The 17,854-nt window shown below is 49.4% G+C and overlaps 2 protein-coding genes across 2 annotated transcripts in view; one reads left to right on the plus strand and one right to left on the minus strand.

The window, feature by feature from the left end:
* Positions 1-911: 911 nt before the first annotated feature.
* On the minus strand, positions 912-15,017 carry Dusp3 (dual specificity phosphatase 3). The gene is made up of 4 exons (XM_031352916.1): positions 14,865-15,017; positions 12,866-13,005; positions 9,708-9,934; positions 912-2,493 (listed from the first exon to the last, which is right to left on the minus strand). Exons 1-4 carry the CDS (start codon positions 14,922-14,924, stop codon positions 2,288-2,290), a joined length of 633 nt encoding a protein of 210 aa, XP_031208776.1. The 5' UTR covers positions 14,925-15,017; the 3' UTR covers positions 912-2,287.
* Positions 15,018-15,042: 25 nt separating this feature from the next.
* The window catches only part of Cfap97d1 (CFAP97 domain containing 1), a 5,447-nt gene continuing 2,635 nt past the window's right edge, over positions 15,043-17,854 (plus strand). The window contains exons 1-3 of the mRNA XM_031352918.1: positions 15,043-15,249; positions 16,102-16,172; positions 16,447-16,565. Coding sequence (XP_031208778.1) covers positions 15,126-15,249; positions 16,102-16,172; positions 16,447-16,565 — 314 coding nt within the window. The 5' untranslated portion in view covers positions 15,043-15,125. The remainder of the gene's footprint in view (positions 15,250-16,101; positions 16,173-16,446; positions 16,566-17,854) is intronic.

A 17,854-nucleotide genomic window follows, 5' to 3' on the forward strand; every position in this document is an offset into this window, starting at 1 on the left:
GAGCTGGCAACACTCAGTTATCTCAGTTTTTTGTTTTTTAAAAATGGGATCTTAGCTGGGCAGCGGTGGCACACACCTTTAGTCCCAGTCCTCAGAGGCAGAGGCAGGCAGATCTCTAAGTTTGAGGTCAGCCTGATCTACAGAGCGAGTCCTAGGACAGCCAGGGCTACACAGAGAGACCCTGTCTCAAAAACCAAAAACCAAAAAACCAAACCCCAGGATCTTGGGATAGTAGGTTTGGCTGGAGTCTCGATATGTAGCCCAAGCTATCCTTGACCTTAGTGGTCTTCCTGTCTGTCTCCCATGAACTGGGCCTGTAGACTCGTGCCACCAGGCCTGGCTAGCCCAGATGTTTTTGGTTTGTGGTGTTGCTTTGGTTTTTTTTCCTCTCCTTTTCCCCCTCATAACACAGGAATCAGTTCTGTCAACTTTACAGGGTTATTCTGAAATGCAAATTGTTCACTTGAAAACTGTAAACTGAGGTACAGATTTTGGCTATGGCCATTTCATTCTGGGGGGGAAAAAAAGATGACCAGTCCCACGTGTCCAGGGCTGCTGTGGTCACACAGAATAGGAGAATAGGGGACAATGATCATCCAGGGTGCTGTGACCAGAGGTCTTTACCCTGGGAATGACACCTTAAGACAGGTCTGCTCCCCTGGCTCTTGCCACGTGCTCCACAGCTGCTCTGAAAAAGGCACATTCCTTACCTTACCCATTAACACTGCTGAATCTTACACTTAAAGCTGAATTTGAAACATTCAACACAAATCCCTGATATCTCTTTCCCTCCAAGGAAGATTTCTCTGCAAACTCCTGTAAGACATCCTTCAGGCAGGCAACCAGGCTGCTGGGATCTGGGTGCCCTGACAACAACTCTCTCTATACACGGGGTACTCAAACAGCTCCAGTTCTCATAAAGCAGGCTTTTATGAGACACCTATGTGTGCCAGGTGCTGGGGAGGTGGCTGATAGCCACCCCCCTGCTCTGTCTGACCCTGAAGACATACAAATAACGAGAACATGAAGTCCCAAGAAGATTGTGTTCAATCTCTGGCAAATGTGTACACACATGAGGTCCATTGCGTTTCAAAAACCGTCCCTAGAAAGTGCTTTAAAAGGCTGTTTCTTTCTTTGTTCTCTCTCCAATAAAAGGGGAATCCATTTTGATGATGCTATCAAGTGTCATTTCTGTCCATCGAGTCAGTTCCAGGGATCCTGCACAGACACTGCGGAACCAGCAGAGCCTCCCATAAATGGGCAGGGTAAGTGAGCAGAGAGGCCTTTCATTTTCCTTTTGTCCCCAAGGGGACAGGCCCCTCCCAACATACGCACCCGTGCACACAATTGGCCAACTTCCTCCTCCTAATTATTCTTGGAATAGAAACCAGGATGACAAGCACTTGGCGTGATGACTTGAACCCACCAACACTATAATTCAGGATAAAACCCTTGCAACTCTTCAAACGGAAGTTTTTTGTTTGTTTGTTTGCTTGCTTGCTTTTAATAGGCTGGACCTCACACCCTGTATTAAAAAGAGAGAAAACCCTGCCCAAGGCATCACTCTTCTAACAAGCAAAGGAAGAGCCATCCTCAGGGAAGGCTCTGAAGCAGCAGATATGGAGAGTAGGCTCTCTGACAAGGCACACTTTAAACATTCCAAAGAATCAAGATAGCCCTCTGGGAAAAACGGATTTGCTTACGCAAGGGCCCCTATGTAGCATCTTTAATTCTAAGGAAATAATTAAAATGCAGCCTTTGCTTTTTTTCTCTTTTGGAAATCCACTCATCTAATCTGTCTCCACTCTGCTTCAGGGCTCATACCATACATCTGCCTCAGCAGGGTGTGTAGGGCTGTGAGGACCAGCTACGAACATGGGGAAATCAGGGCCTGTATTTGCATAGTTCCTTTACCAGGTTCATGGTTCTGGGTCACTCAGAAGAACCCAGGTTGAAGAGGGGATCATGAAAAGTGCCTCTGTCCTGGGCCATGCACCCTCACAGGCCTCCCACCCTGGGTCACTGAAATATATCTATGCCACAAGTTTCTTCCCCGAGCCCCAGCTCAGGGAGAGACGCAAATTACAGGAAAGGACAGCCAAGGAGCAAAATGGCTCCCTCAGCAAGCTTCTTCATGTGCTCCCTGAGGGGGGAGTGGCCCTTGGACCACAGTAGGACAGACATGGGCACGTGCCTGGTGGTGCAGGGAGCGGGGTACACTGTGTTTCCTAAGCATGGCAGCCAGAGCCCTCCCAGGCAGACCTCTGCAAAAGAGGCTGTGGGCGCCCTAGAGTTTCACCTTGCCCTCCTTGGCTAGTCTGTCATTGAGCTGGCAGAGTTGGGCCAGGAAACCGTCGTTGGGGCCGATCTCACGATTCTGCCTCACGGTACTCAGAGCAGACTTGACGTCCATCTTCTGCCGCATCATGAGGTAGGCGATGACTAGAGTTGGGGAGCGGCTATAGCCCTCGCGGCAATGGACAAGCACCCGGCCTGCAAGAAACAGGGGAGACGTGATACCTGTGGAAGCCTTACCTCACTGTAATGTCAGATTCTTCCATGTGACAAGCATATTGCCACTCGCCCACCCAGAATGACCAAACTGTGTCACCAGGGATGGCTGGGTGTGAAGAGGTCCTCCACCACAGAAAACTGGTAACATCTACTCAGGTTGAACACCTGCGCCCCTTCCTGCCCAGCAATGGCATGCCAACACATACACCTTCGCTGAGAGACGTGGACCTCAGTGTCCTTCAGCAGTACTATTCATACGTGGAAATTCCCCGTGGTCTGTCAACAGTAAAATGGGAAAATAATAAGTCTTTCTAAAAAAGAATTACTGATCTAGGTAGGGAGTAGTGAGACGGCTCAGTGGGTAAAGGATGAGTTGAACCCCAAGCCGGAATCCACATGGTACAGAGAACTTTCTATAAGTTGTTCTCTGGCAAGCTGAAATAGCTCAGTTGGGAGAGCATTAGACTGAAGTTGTTTTCTGGTTTCTACGCACATGTCCAGTCCAATCATCCCTTCACCTGCAGCACACACACACACACACACACACACACACACACACACACACACACATGATATCAAAGAATTAATTATCTAGTCAGGTGTGGTGGTACACATCTGAAATTCCAATACTCTAAGTGGCTGAGACAAAAGTCACTTTGAACTACAAGTTCAAAGCCAGTTTGGGCTACTGACAAGCCCCTGCCTCAGAAAGAAAAGGAATATGGAGATAGCTCAGTGGGTAAAGACGTTTGCTGCCACATGTGATGACCCGAGTTCAATCCCTGGAACCCACATGATTGGAGAAAAGAACTGTCCCTTGTACACAGTACTCTGACGTCCCCATACACTGTGGCATGCACAGTGTAAGCATGCTTACATGTGCGTGCAAGCACACACACAATAAATACATAAGTAAACAAACAAAGGTTAAAAAAAATAAGAGTGATATTGCAACTTTTCAGAAAGAACATGCATGATGCACACAAATGTTGTGTGGCTTTACGGAGCAGAAAAAGAGACCCAACTAAACCAGTTTGTTAGAAGCCTGAACTGTGGTAACCTGGGAGTGTTGCAGGCCTGGAGATGGGAGGGAACACAGAGCGGGATTTCTGAGCTGCTAATTGTGTTTTGTTTCTTGATCTAGGGGTTGGCACATGGGTTGTGCCATTCAGTGAAATGCATACTTTGTGACCCACACCTTCTCTGTATGAATGTTATTCTTCAGCCACAAGCAGAACGTGAAAGCATGTCTGTTGCCACCTGCCTGTTATCCTAGCACCCAGGAGGAGGAGGCTGAGGCCAGCTCAGGCCATAGAGCATTTAGTCTGTCTAAGCACAAAACAATGTACATAATTAGGTAAGCAAGATATACTAGCTGTGTGTCCATATAATGTAACGCTTGCCAAGAAATTAAGAAGGGCACTGAGAGTTGGCTCAGCAGTTAAAAGTACTTGCTTTACATCCAAGTTTGGTTCCCAGCACCCACATCAGGCATCTCACAGCTGCCTCAAACTCCAGCTCCAGGGATGCCCATGGCCTCTTCTGGCCTCCATAGTACTTGCATGCATGTGGCACACACGCACACACACAAATACATAAATAAAAATATGTTTAAAAAAAAGAATGTACTACAGTGGTGTGTGGCAGCTGAGATGGAACCAAATACTCAGGCCAGAGAGAGGTGCAGGCTGTGTGACTTGACTGACATAAAAGTGTGCGGACTAGACACTGCTCTCCAGGAACAGAAAGCAGAGTAAGAAGTGCTTGAGAATGGAGGGTGGAGGGGTCAGGGGACATGAAGAAAGTGGGGGTGATGGTCGCACTCACTGTCGAGGTTGTAGTAACGGCTTAACAGATGCTTGCTTGTGCCAGAACTTAATGACCGCCGCATTAAATACATATGTACACTTTGCCGAATCCAATTATATCTCTGCTATGTGTATTTTAAAAGAATGGATTTCAGAGCTGGAGAGATGGCTCAGCTGTTAACTGCACTTCCTGCTCTTGCACAGGACCTGGGTTTGGTTCCCAGAAAACATGGCAGGTGGCTCACAACCTCCTACAACTCCAGTTCCAGGGGATCAGATGCCCCCTTGTGGCCTCCAAGGGCTCCTGCACACATGAACTCATGCAGGCATACACGTGTGCACATAACAATAAATAGGTAAGTATTTTTTAAGAGAATGTATTTCCAATGCAAATATAAACCATACACACACACACACACACACACCGACAACGCTCTCTTGTAGCTCCCCATATTTCCCTCCTCTCCTCTTTCCCTGCATCCCACGCTACCCTCAGTCTACAGCACATCTCTTCCTGCCCACCTTCCTGCAGACTATGAGCCGTTCCCACTGCCATACACACAGCTTCTGTTCCTGTCTATTTCACTGTTCTGTCTGCAGCACCAGTGAAATAGAAACTCAGAATTCCTCAAGGGCAAGGAAAGCAATGATGGGAAGAAACAGAAGGGAGAAAGAAAGGAAAGAAGGGAAGGGAAGGGAAGGGAGAGGTCAAAGGTCACTGTCGGGGAAATCTCATCACACATCAGGGAGCCGTCCCTCATACCCACTCCACCCCCACAGAGGCAAAAGCCCAGCTTCTCTCTTCACCCACCTGCTCCCCACACAGAATACTTAACTCACTTGCTTGCCATCTCTTGCTTGCATTTCCCCATGGTCTCCTCCTACAAACGGAGCTTGCCCTCTACCCTTGCTGCTAGCTGCCACTCCACACTCCACCCCACTAGGCAGCTGGAAAATTTTCCGGAACACCTCTCTGACCTGTCATTGTTTGCAGGGCAGAGTTTAGTCTTTGAAGTGTGGCTTACAAGGCCTATTGCCCACCCCTCTCTCTGCAGCCTGGGCTATGCAGTGAGATTCCAAGATCACCACGGATACATAGCAAGAGTCTGTCTCAAAAACGAAACAAAACAGAGACAGAAACAAAGCCCCAGGCTAGTGCCTGGCACCCAAGAGCACTCAATAAATATCACCCAGTACTGGGAGTCCACCAAAGGCCCCAAGCACCTGTGACCCCGCTGGCCACACACAGATCCACTCTCCTCCTGTAGGATGGAGTTCTTCCAGAGTCAGGGTTGATACTCTGCCATCTCTAGCAACCACTCGGCATCCTCCTCCTGCTGAGTGAGTGAATGGCCACCACCTACGCCTCCTCACAGGCATTATTTGGAAAGAAACTGCTGGCCCAGAATTAACAGCATCCCTCACCCTACCCCAAACGTACTTCTATTTCCCCAGATGCTCCTACATCAGGAGATGGGGGTCCCCCCACTTTCCTACCTTTCTCTCTCTGGCTATTACCTAAAGTCCTCAGGAGGGGCTTTTCCTGATCCCGCTGGACAGTGGGACCCTCTGCAGGATGGCCACCCTTCTGCTTCCCACTGAGAGCATGCTCAGTTACAACCAGGGCCTAGCATGCTCCAGGCCCAGCCCACATAACACCTCCTTCACAAACCCTCCTTCGATCCTCTCAGAAACACGTGATGGCTCCCTCTTCTACACAAACCCAGGTTCCTTGCCCACTCCCTGGCACACATGCCTGTGTGCATGTGCATGTGCATGCATGTGCATGTGTGTGCTCACTCACACTTTCCTGTGAGCTCTAATGTGCACTCTCCTCTCTCTCCCTCTCTTTCAAATTATGTGTGTGATAAGCCTGAGTGTGCATGCCTGTTCACATGAGTGCATATGTGTGTTCAAGAGCACACTTGTCCGTGTGCTTGTGGAGGCTCTAGGTTGATCTCTATTGTCCTCTTCAATTTCTTATTCTCTCTCTTATAGGTTAAGGCAGGATCTCTCACAGAACCCAGAGCTCAGTGTTTTGCTATTCTGGTTAGCCAGCTTGCTCTGATGATCCCTGTCTTTGCCTCCCCAGTGCTGGGATTATAGGCAGGCCACTCTGCCCACCCAGATTTTAAAAGTATTCTAGAGATCCAAACTCTGGTATTCATTGGTTAGTTGCTAAGCACTTTAGCTGCTAAGCTACCTCCGGACCCCCAACCCCTGGCTTTCTTAGTGACAGATTCCTATTCCCTACAGTCCTGCAAGTGGACCAGTATCCCATTCTATCTTAGCAATGTGCCCACAAGGCACCGGAGCTCTGGGATGCATTTTGCTTGCTCAGCAACCACCTGCCATGAACTCTGTATTCTACACCGGGTGCTGGGGAGAAACCAGGGACACCATTGGTCCCCGAGAACCAGCCTGAGGGCGGGCTCCAGAAAGAGGGACACTATGCCTAGTGGTAAGATATAGCTAAGGTTTGCCAAAGGATGGGGAGAAGCTAGCAGGGAACATTCTAGACCAAAGATCCAGTCTTCTTATATACCAAGACAAGAGGTCAAAAGAAGTCAGCATACATTCCCTGTAGTCTAGAAAGAGGAAATGAAGACAGGATGCCCCAAGCGTTCCCTGAATGGGGATGACCAACCACTGCCTTGTGAGAAGGGCAAAGCCTCACTCTCTTAACTAGCAGGGCCATGTTCTCCCTCTACCCAGAGCGAGAAGTGCAGAACGGCTGGAGGGGAAGGGCTCTGGTTGGGTGTGACGGGCATCAAGAGGGACCGTAAGGCCCTGGCCTTAAAGTCTGCAGTTTTCCCAGTCTCTTTCAGAATGTACAGCTTTGGAGAGATTCGTCCTCAGGATGATGAGATGACCTGCTGTTCCAGCCCCCTACCTCCTGAAGCTGATTCCAGAGCACTGCTTCCAGAACAGCTTCGGGAGGCAGGGGCTGGAAGAGCAGGTCATCTCAGTGTCCTGAGGATGAATCTTGCCAAAGCTGTACATTCTGTAACATGCGAATCTCACAAACAAGATTTTAGCATTTTTAAGATTTTTCTGGAGGCTGGTGAGATGGCTCAGTGGGTAAGAGCACTGACTACTCTTCCGAAGGTCCTGAGTTCAAATCCCAGCAACCACATGGTGGCTCACAACCACCCGTAACAAGATCTGATGCCCTCTTCTAGTGTGTCTGAAGACAGCTACAGTGTACTTACATATAATAAATAAATAAATATTAAAAAAAAAAAAAGATTTTCCTATGGATTGTGCAAGGTGCCCAGATCAGTTAAGGATGAATTTTGTTCCTTCTTTGAGCAGGTGAAAGACTTTTTATGGCTTTTTATGAGTTAATTTGATCAATAACCAATTGTAATAAACCTTTGTTTATGCCATATGAAGGAGGGCATGAAGAATCTTAAGGATTCCATAACCAACAAGATTTATTGTCTAAATTTAGCGTAAGTTTTGGCTAGAGACGTTGTTGTGTTTAAGTCAGTTACTTATCAGGCTGTTCCCATGGCTCAGGGGCAGAGGGATCAGATTTAAGAGCTGCAGGAGAGAAACCATCAAGCAACGTAGGTGGAAAGGGAAGCGACCCTATGGGGGTGCTTCCCAGAAGGTAACAGGGTAGCAAAGATAAAATATAGATTTAGAAGGTGTTAAGCCAGGGATACCAGAGGGAAATGTGTGCTAATTGTGCGGAGGTTTAAAAGTGCCCAACCATTGAGCTAGACAAGGTATATCAAAATTAGCTGTGTGTGTGTGTGTGTGTGTACCTGTGTGCATGTGTGTGTGTATGGTGTGTGCATGTGTGTGTGTGTGCATGTGTGTGTGTGGTGTGTGCTTGTGTGTGCGTGTGTGTGTGTGTGCATGTGTGTGTGTGTGCATGTGTGTGTATGTGCATGTGTGTGTGCATGTGTGTGTGGTGTATGCATGTGTGTGCATGTGTGTGCATGTGCGTGTATGGTGTGTGCATGTGCGTGTGTGGTGTGTGCATGTGTGTGTGCATGTGTGTGTATGTGCATGTGTGTACATGTGTGTGTGGTGTGTGCATGTGTGTGCATGTGTATGTGTGTGGTGTGTGCGTGTGTGTGCATGTGTGTGTGTATGGTGTGTGCATGTGTGTGTGTGCATGTGTGTGTATGTGCATGTGTGTGTGGTGTGTGCATGTGTGTGCATGTATGTGTATGGTGTGTGCATGTGTGTGTATGGTGTGTGCATGTGTGTGTGTGTGTGTGTGTGTGTGTGTGCATGTGCGTGTGCATGTTTCATTACCCAGAGAGTTCTTGGGAGGATGCAGCCCACATGCAACCTGCGACCCACCAGGAGCCAAAGTGGTTTAACGAATTCACCATTACACCAGTCAATAGAACTTCTATACATCCAGTGGGTAGGGAGTTCTCTTTGGGAATCACCCAGATAGGGAAGCTACTGCCTACCCAGGAAGCCTCTATGGAGCACAAATAAAACCACCGCTCACCCACCGAGGGACGAAGACATGATGGGAAGAGCCCGGAGAACCCTCCCCTCTGCTCTGCTGACATCTGCCCTGTGTCCCTCTCATTCTTCTGTCCTGTCTGACCAGTAGCCAGCTTTCCTTCAGCCCTACTTTCTGTCTGCAGCTACAGGGAGTCAGTGACCGGAAGATTCAACCCAGGATCTCTAGGCTGCTGACCCTGAGTCGGTCATGGCCACTCATTCCCCTGGTGAGGTGGCTACTCATGAATGCCTAGCCAAGAAAAGGGTAGGAAAGTCCCACTGGGGGAATCCTGGGGAATGGTTCACTTGCTCAGAAAGGCTGGGTATGTGACAGAGTCTTTATGCTTTCAGGCCTAGGCACCTAAGTTCAGATCTCTAGTACCCTCATAAAAGCCTGGCACAGCAGCACGCCTCTGCAGTCCCAGAGCTAGGAGGGTGGAGAGAAGTGGATCTCTGGAGCTCACGGGCCAGCAGCTTAGATAAATCAGTGAGCTCCAGGATCAGGGAGAGACCCTGCCTCAAAAAATAAGGTGGGGTGGGGAGCGATTGAAGATGGCGTTCAGGATCAATCTATGGCATGTGCGCACACACACATCCATGCACACATACATCCATGCACATGTATACACATACACAAATGCACAAATGGGCACACTCAGTAAAAGGGAAGGAAACATAGCTAGCTAACGGCTGCTCTCTGTATGTCTGAAATATTATTATCCATCGTCTATGGCACAGACTCTATGCAATGCCCCCTCCCCCCATAGGCTCACATGTAAGACACTTAATCCCTAGTTGGTAGCATATTTTGGAATGTTTCTGGAACCTTTGTCAAGTGGGGCCTCTTTGGAAAGAAGCAGGTCCCAGAGGGCTTGCGTCCCGTGGGCGCTGGAACCGTAGGCTCCTTACCATTGTTATGGGCCAGGGCCTGGTCAATGAAGTCTGCGGCACTTTCAAAGTAAGCACTGAGGTTGAACTCCTGCGTGTCATTGGCCTTGATGCCCAAGTAGGTGATGCCGGAGTCCTCGTAGAAGCTGGCACTGGTGTTGACGTGCATGAAGGACCTGCCCTCGGCGGCATTCAGGACGTGGGTGATGCCCAGTTTCTGCAGCTGGGTGATGTCCTGAGCCACAGACCTGGATGGGAGGCAGTGGTGGAAAAATGAAGAGGGAGCCTCAGAAGGAGGGAGAGGGGGGACATCTGAGCACCTTGGCAAAGCAAGGAGCCGGTACCCACCGTCTGCTGTGGCTCTTCCTGCCTCATCTCATGACCTTTCCCTTCACCCCAGTCATATACAGTTACCCGGCAGCTTCCCTAAATAGACTTGTGGTCCCACGCCCATGCTGTTCCCTCTGCCTCCCTTCCCCACCTTCTGTGTAGGCATTCGCCTCTCCTCTTGCAGAGCCCTAGGTGGGATTTCCCCAGCTCCTTCCAGTGCCGGTGCTGCTATCACAGTTCCTATGCTGTGAGGATGGTATAGACGAGCTACAGAGAGTCAGGCATGGTAGCACACACCTGGAATCCTAGCACTTGGAGGCCATGGGAGAAGGATGTGAGTTTGGGGCTAGCCTGAGTTTACCCAGTTAAGACCTAGATTCAAACAATGAAACAAAAGAAAAATAGGGCCTAAAGTAGGAATGTCTGAGTCTGAATCCAGCCCTGCCATTAAGGCATGCAGGCAACCTTAAGCAAGCCACTTTAAATGTTCTGTGCTGGGCTGGAGAGATGGCTCGGCGGTTAAGAGCACTGACTCCTCTTCCGAAGGTCCTGAGTTCAAACCCCAGCAACCACATGGTGGCTCACAGCCATCCGCAGTGACATTTGACACCCTCTCCTGGAGTGTCTGAAGACAGCTACGGTGTACAATAAGTAAATGTTCTGTGCCTTAGTTTTTCCTCTCTGTAAAATGCGGATAGGAGTGCCAGCTGTTTGGGGGTGGTCTTAAAGGGTGATGTTTTGTTGGTAAAGCCTGATATTTTGGTGTCTATATCCTCTTCAGTCTGTCAGTTCTTTGAGTGGTCTGTTCCTCAGTGCCTGCTACGGTGCCTGTCACAGGGTAGGTACTGAATAAATGTTCGGCGAATGGGTGAAGAATGGAACTGTCACATGTCAGGCTCCCTGAAGGATCAGTCCTGCCACACTGTTAGCTACAGTTCTGAGGCTTTCTGCAATGTCTTAGCACTCAGGTAGCTCCCCAAATACAATGGGAGTTAGAGGATACTTTGAATGGTCAAGAGACTCTTCGCTTTCCCCTCACAACATCCACATTTAAACTGCAGTATCTTACAGAGCAGTGTCTCCTTCACGGTCAGTCCTGTCTACCTGTCACGGCAGCCCCTAGGGAGGATAGGACTGCCCCCAGTGAACAGATCCTATTCTGCAGGACAGGAAAGGCAGGGGGATGTGCGTGTGCTCACATGGACCGCTGAGCCAGAGCTAGGAGGAAAGCACTGCCCAGACACTCAACCAAGCTCTGCCTCCCACCTCCCTCTGCCTCTCACACCCTGCGACTGGAAAGTGCAGCTCACTCAGACTCCCTCACTGGCCTGAGAGGATGTGCTGGAAAGCCCCTTGGTCCGGGAGTTTCGGGTGGGTGAGGAAGCGCAATTCTTGGCACTAGGTATGCAGTTGATCCTCCCAGCTGAGCACCCCCCCCCCACCATGTCAAGGTCAGATTTGCATAGAGGGCAAAGGATGTGTTCTCCATGGCGGCCATCATTCCTGACACTCTACCTAGGGAAGCTACTACAGACAAACTCAGCAGCCTGTCCCCCCAGCAAACAGGCTCCTGAGATGGCCAAGACCCCTGGCTTCCTGGGTAGTTGGGGTAGGGAGGACTGGGAGTGACTTTGGCTCTGTCACTGGGATTATGCAGTGACTGAGCCAGGGGGTTGACCCTGTGAGTCTGTTTAGCCACTTGCTTGGGAGCAAGAATGCACAGCCATGTTAACAGAATGCTGAAGAGTGTACCCGTCTCTCTCAACACTAATCCAACAGTCAGCAAATGCACTATTATGACCACCACCATTCCAAAGAGTGAACACCATAGGGTGTTTGACACATAGTAGGTGCTCCGTATGGACATGAGTTACGAAGTGCATGCAACCTGTTCCCATGTGTCTGGGACTGGTCATGTGAAACCCCTCTGGTTCTGCTGCAGGCTAAGCAGCAGGTCCTAGGTGCAGGACAGGAAACACACATTAAGACACTGAAAGATGCTTACAGCCCCTCAACCACCGCGGAACATCGCTTCCTAGTGTGCAAAAACAGAGCTGAGGACTTTAATAAATGGGATCTTCACACTCATGAAAACCCAATGTGGGCCTTCCTGCAATGTGGGTCATACCAGCTTTTCTCTTAGAGTTCATACTGGTTCTCTCCCACTGCCGAGAAATTCTTATTAATAGCATGACTAAAGTTTTTTTTTAATAAGAACACCTATGAGCTCAATAATATACATATTTCCTAGTGGTGCGACTAGGAGGAACTTTCAGATGACTCGGATCTTTATCATTTTGATTTGTTCCACCTAAATCAAACTATCTGGAGAAGCCAGGAAAGACTTGGCTCAGCTACTTCCTCTTCTGGAGTATTTTAGGGTATTTGGATTTCCTGAGGAGGACAGGAAAAGCTCCACACCCGGATTGTAACGTCATCCCGTTGCCATGGCAACGGAGGCAGACATTCCACGATGACCTCACTGCAGAACTAGGCAGCTGTCACATGACGCGCGGCCAAGAGACAACCCTGCCACCTGTTAAGAGAACGTGGTAGCCTTGACCCCGCCCAAGCCCAAGCCAAAGCTGGTAGTGGCGGAAGTCAGGGCCCCGCACTTTGGGGGTTGGGGGGCGTCTCAGGGCATGCGGAGTCCAGCTCCTCCGCTTCAAGCACGGGGGAGTGGGCGTCGACTCCAGGCTGGTCCCCCGCACCCGCTCTTGCTCTCAGGTCGGCGACCGCGCCCAGGGTCCACCCTGCCTCCCCCCCATGCACCCTACTCCAGCCCCGGAGTAGTCGGGGGGGGGGTGGCTCGGGAAGCATCTGCGAGTTTGGCCCTCCCGGAGACTCACGCGTTGCCCACGTAGACCCTTGGGACGACCTCGTTGCAGGGCTGGCTCGGGAGGCTGTAGCAGCCGCTTCCGTCCGAGAGCAGGTCGTTGAGATCTTGCACGGAGAGCTCGAACGGGCCGGACATGGCGGCGGCGGGGCCCTGCACGCCGGGGCAGGAGCGAGCGAGGGGGAGAAGCCGGGTCAGCGGGGCGGGGCTGCCCAACCGGGAGCCGCCCCGTCCCGCCCCGGAGGCGGGCCCACTGGGTGCGGGAACCTGCGGGCGCGCTACGCCGCGCAGAGGACACCCGCGACTGGCTACGCGCCTCAGGACCCCGGGGACCGTCCCTGGTCGAGATATCATCACTCCCGTGTCACCCGCACTCACTCACCCTGGCTAAGGCAGAGGAGCGCAGGCACTTCCTTTACTGAACCCAATGCGGGACGCCTGGGTACACCTGGCGTCGCTCTTTCTGGTTAATGGGTACCTCTGGGGTTTGCTGTGAACCCTTCTCGCTGCACACCACCAGCGTGGGCATCCATTCCCTCGCCCCAAACACACATGTCAGAATACATCTTCCTAGCCCACGACTGCTCAACATACAACCAGCCCACCCCAGGAGATGGAACCTTACCCAAGGTCACAGGAAAGAGCCCTACTCTGGGACACTTCTTTTAATGTTTGGTGTGCATCAGCATTGAACTTTTTTAAGGATGAAGGTATCTAGGTCGCTGGGTTTGTCATCTGACCCCGGGGGATTAATCTTTGCTAGCTACTGAAAGGGAGGGAAGGGTTCTACATCACGATAGCAGTTTGAGCAGCTATAATTTGGAGATCCGTTTGCAAATCTGCAACTTTTGGCTGTAAACACAATATAAGTGGAGAATTCTCACACCTGACCTGTGATGAATGACAGTCAAAACACAGGTGCACCAAAAATTACTGTACAAGACTATATTCAGGAATATAGTCTTGAAGTGAAGCGTTAATGGATTTCATGTTTAGACTTGGACACTTTATGTGTTAAATATTGATTGTAAAATCCCAAACATTTCTGCCCTAAGCATTGCAGTAAGAATATGTAACATCTAACTCCTAGGAAATGCTGGGAAGATTCCAGAAACATTCAAAGGGCTCAGGAGGTTCCTGGGCTGATAAGGTGCCTAGCATGCACAAAAGCCTTAGTTCAGTTTCCAGCGCGGAATAAACAGGCGTAGAGGTTCTAGAAGCCCTTGGCAAACGTTGAGCCCTCATTGGGCCTGCGCCCTGGGCTGTGGATTCTGGGTTAGTGTGGGGTAAATCCTCCTCCCGCTGCTTTAACAGCTCTTCCTGGAGCAGCTGCAATCCCACCGTGAGCCACATGGTGTCAGTAGCTGATCCTCGCCCGAGTTTCCACTGCGCGAGAGCAAAGAGCGCAATATCTCACTTTACTCAAAGCGTCTCTCCAGTTGCCAGGGGAAACGGCCCGGTCCCTAACTCCAAAGGGGCAAATACAATCTCTGGAGTGCAAGACTCCACATTGTGTCTCCTATTAAGATTTGTTTTCTTTATGGTTTTGTTTGTTTTATTCCATACTTTCGTTTTTTTGAAGTCCGATCTCACGTAGCCCAGGCTGGCTTTGAACGTTCTATATAACTTGAACTCCATCCGCCTGCTTCTATTTCCCAAGTGCTGGTATTATTGCCAAGTGTGGCACCGCTCTGGGTTACACTAACTCAGCTTTTGAGCGTTTCTCTCCCTGAGAAAAGCTTATGGTCTCAGATCTTCAGGGAAACCTTGCCAGGAACTGTGACTTCTTAGCTCCTAACTCAAAGGGCAGAGTGAGGGCTGGATTCCCTGCTTCCTGAGCCCTGTGCTAGGCAGGAGCTTACACATCATGCCTTTCCTTTCTCCTCCAGACTTGGAAACATCTACTTTCCAGGCGCGCAGAGAGCTTCAAAGGCCCTTTTCCTTCCTCCTGACACGGACCTAACTTAGCACAGACTGTAAATGCTTTGGGGAAGAAGAGAAGCACCACTTACCTTGACGGGATCATAACACAGGGCATATAAATACCGGATTGTTCCGCACCCCATCGCCATATATAAATTTTACCTCGACTTAAAATGGAAACTTTTAGAAAGTGCCCAGAGACAACCAGACATGTTCTTCTCCACTCCCTCCACTGAAACTTATCCCTGATGTCATAACTGGGTAACTATGACACCTTGTCATGGGGAGAGCTAAGTGCCTCACAGAGGAGCCAAGGTGTCTCATTTCTGAAGTTAGACTAGGAGGAGAAAATGAACAATTCCCTGGATTATCTGGCCTACCCTGTAATAGTCTCTAATCACAGGCAAAGCACAACCTTTAGGAAGAAATTGGACTTTGGCCACTACATATTGCACAAAAATAGAGTACAAATAGGTAAGTGGGACCACTCGGAGTTCTAGAAGGCTCCATCAAAGCTGGTAGTGACAAGAAACTACACTGGCCCTAGCTGTGGGCTGATGTGGGATACCATGGTCGGTGGCAAGCTTTTGTCTTCTGCCTGAGCATTTGTGTACTAGAAGGAATCCATTTTTTAAAACTCTTTAGAGCCAAAGTTAGAAAATATTGAGCTCAGTGCCTAATAGACTCTCTAGGAATGTTAGGAAGTGGGTAGGAAAAAGATGTTATTTCATCGAATTGAAAGGAAGTTTGTCTTTATGGGGGTTTTTTGTCTTATTTTTTTTGTTTTTTGTTTTTTGAAACAGGGTTTCTCTGTATATCCCTGACTGTCCTGGAACTCACTCTGTAGATCAGGCTGGCCTCCAACTCAGAGATCCACCTGCCTCTGCCTCCCAAGTGTTGGGATTAAAGGCGTGTGCCACCATGAGAGAGGTACACATGTAGCCCAGTGGGACCAGAAGTTGGCTGAGGGTCAAGGAGGACCTTGAACTCCCAGTCCTCTGGCTACCACCTCTAGAGTTCTGAATTACATGCACATCATCACTTGCTTTAGGCAGTGCTGGGGACCAAACCCAGGGTCTCTGGTGTGCTGGGCTGGCATTCTACTGACCCCATCCATCTTTATAGATTATTAGCACTCACTACTCTGTCTTCTCTGTCCAAGTTCTCCAGAGATGTCAGGAGGGAAAATTAAACCTAATTGAAGTTGCTAGACTGGATCTCTGTCAAAATTCAAAAGCGGGATGGTCAGTGGTTGGGGTCGAGTGGCCTGGTGGGTTTCTAAAGCTGCTAGGATCCTACTGTGTAACAATGCTTTTCCTCTTCTAGTGAAGCCTGCCGTCGATACCAAACCTCCAATGGCGCACACGCATTACATTTTAAAATTGAGCAAACTCCAGGTATTCTTGACACCCGTGGCTGTACTTTATTGATTCTTTTCTTTGTCCTTAAGAGACCCACTTCCCCAGAGCCTTCTGAGTACCCATCAGCTTAAGGATTCGTTAACATTCCTCCCCTATAGTCACTTTGTTTCCTTAAGCTCTGCCCGGGCTCCATCAGGCCTCTCAACGTGACCCCTTTTCCTCAAAGTCCCAGAGGAGGGCGTTGCGTGCCACTATGTGGAGGTAGCACTATTGGAGGGAGTGATGTCACTGCGGTGGGGTTTCTTGCCAGGGTGAACAAAAGAGAATCGACAAAATTGAATATGAAAATAGACAATTGTGTCAGAAAATTGCGAATGCCCATCGAGGCCCTGCCAAGGTGGACTGCTGGAACGAGTATCTTTCAAGAAGGTAGTGTTCCCTACCCCTCGTCCCCCTCCCCCCCTCCATTTCCTTATCCCCCTTCTTCTTCTCCCTCTTCCTGTCGCTGTACTATTCGCAGAGAACTTAATCTTCCCTTTGGGTCTGATTGAGAGAGGAATACTCAAAGGACGTTATTTTGGAGAGAAGCAAGAGCCTGTGCTATGAAGATCGACAGCTTCCCAAGCAGGAGTCTTTCTCAGCATTAAGCCCCCACCTTTGCTGTCCTTTAGGGGGCCCCCAGCTCTCTTCAGAGCTTGTCCCAAACATACCCTTGCACACCTTGGCAAAAATGCCCACAAGTAGTGTTGGTTCAGGCGTAAGACAGTGAGCAACAGCTTCTCAATTCTGAGGGCTGGGGAGTCCAGCGATGGAGGGATGGATTGGTGGATTTGGAGTTGGCCTTGGTGTGGGGGGCTGCTTGCTTTCTGCAGAGAGAGAGCCCTCCTTGCGCTGGAACCTCATGGCAGAAGGAGCACCTGTCCCTGCTTCTGTCAACCAAGTTTCTGGTCCTAGTTCACATTATAACCCTTAGGGGGGAGTGTTTGCAACATACTGAAGTCAAGGGCGTTTTGTCAGAAACATAGACAAACATTTGTGTCTTTCCACAGTGTGGGGACATATCAGATAATACTAAATCCACAGTCTTCAGCTTTTGTTGGCAGCAATTTGCCAAATACTTACACTTTGGTTTTTTTGTTATCATTTGTTTGTTTGTTTGTTTCTTTGTTTGGGGGGTCACCCTGGCTGAGATAAACAGAGATCCTTTTATTCTTAGTTACTATATTAACTCCACATTACACGCCACACAGGAAATATGTCTCTCTGTTGCATGTCTATGTGTAGGCTTCAGAATGATTACAGGAGTTTAAGGAAGAAAGCCATTCACAAAGCTGGGGAATGACAGACAAGAGTCTCTCTGTCTTCATAAGAGAACCCAGATGAGGGCCTTGCTGGAGAGGCTGCTGGGGCTGTGAGCAGAAGAATCAGGTAGCAGGGTCAGCCTGAGCTACAAAGTCAAGTCCAGCTTCAGAGGCAAAGGGTCTAGCCTGGTCTACATGAACAAATGGAGGGACTGGGAGATTTCAGGTCTGGATGGGTGAACAGGGCAAAGCAGATGACAACTCAAAAATCAACAGAAGTGACTGAAGGCCCTGGGACAGTCAGGAGCTTTCCTTGGTCTGTCCCTTGATCCACATATCTGATCAGATGACAGATAATTGGGACCATCAGCTTTCCAATACAAGATGTCCCCTTCTTTTTTTTTTTTTTTTTTTTTT

This window comes from Mastomys coucha, unplaced genomic scaffold (genome assembly GCF_008632895.1).
Source record: "Mastomys coucha isolate ucsf_1 unplaced genomic scaffold, UCSF_Mcou_1 pScaffold5, whole genome shotgun sequence".
NCBI classification, from domain to species: domain Eukaryota; kingdom Metazoa; phylum Chordata; class Mammalia; order Rodentia; family Muridae; genus Mastomys; species Mastomys coucha.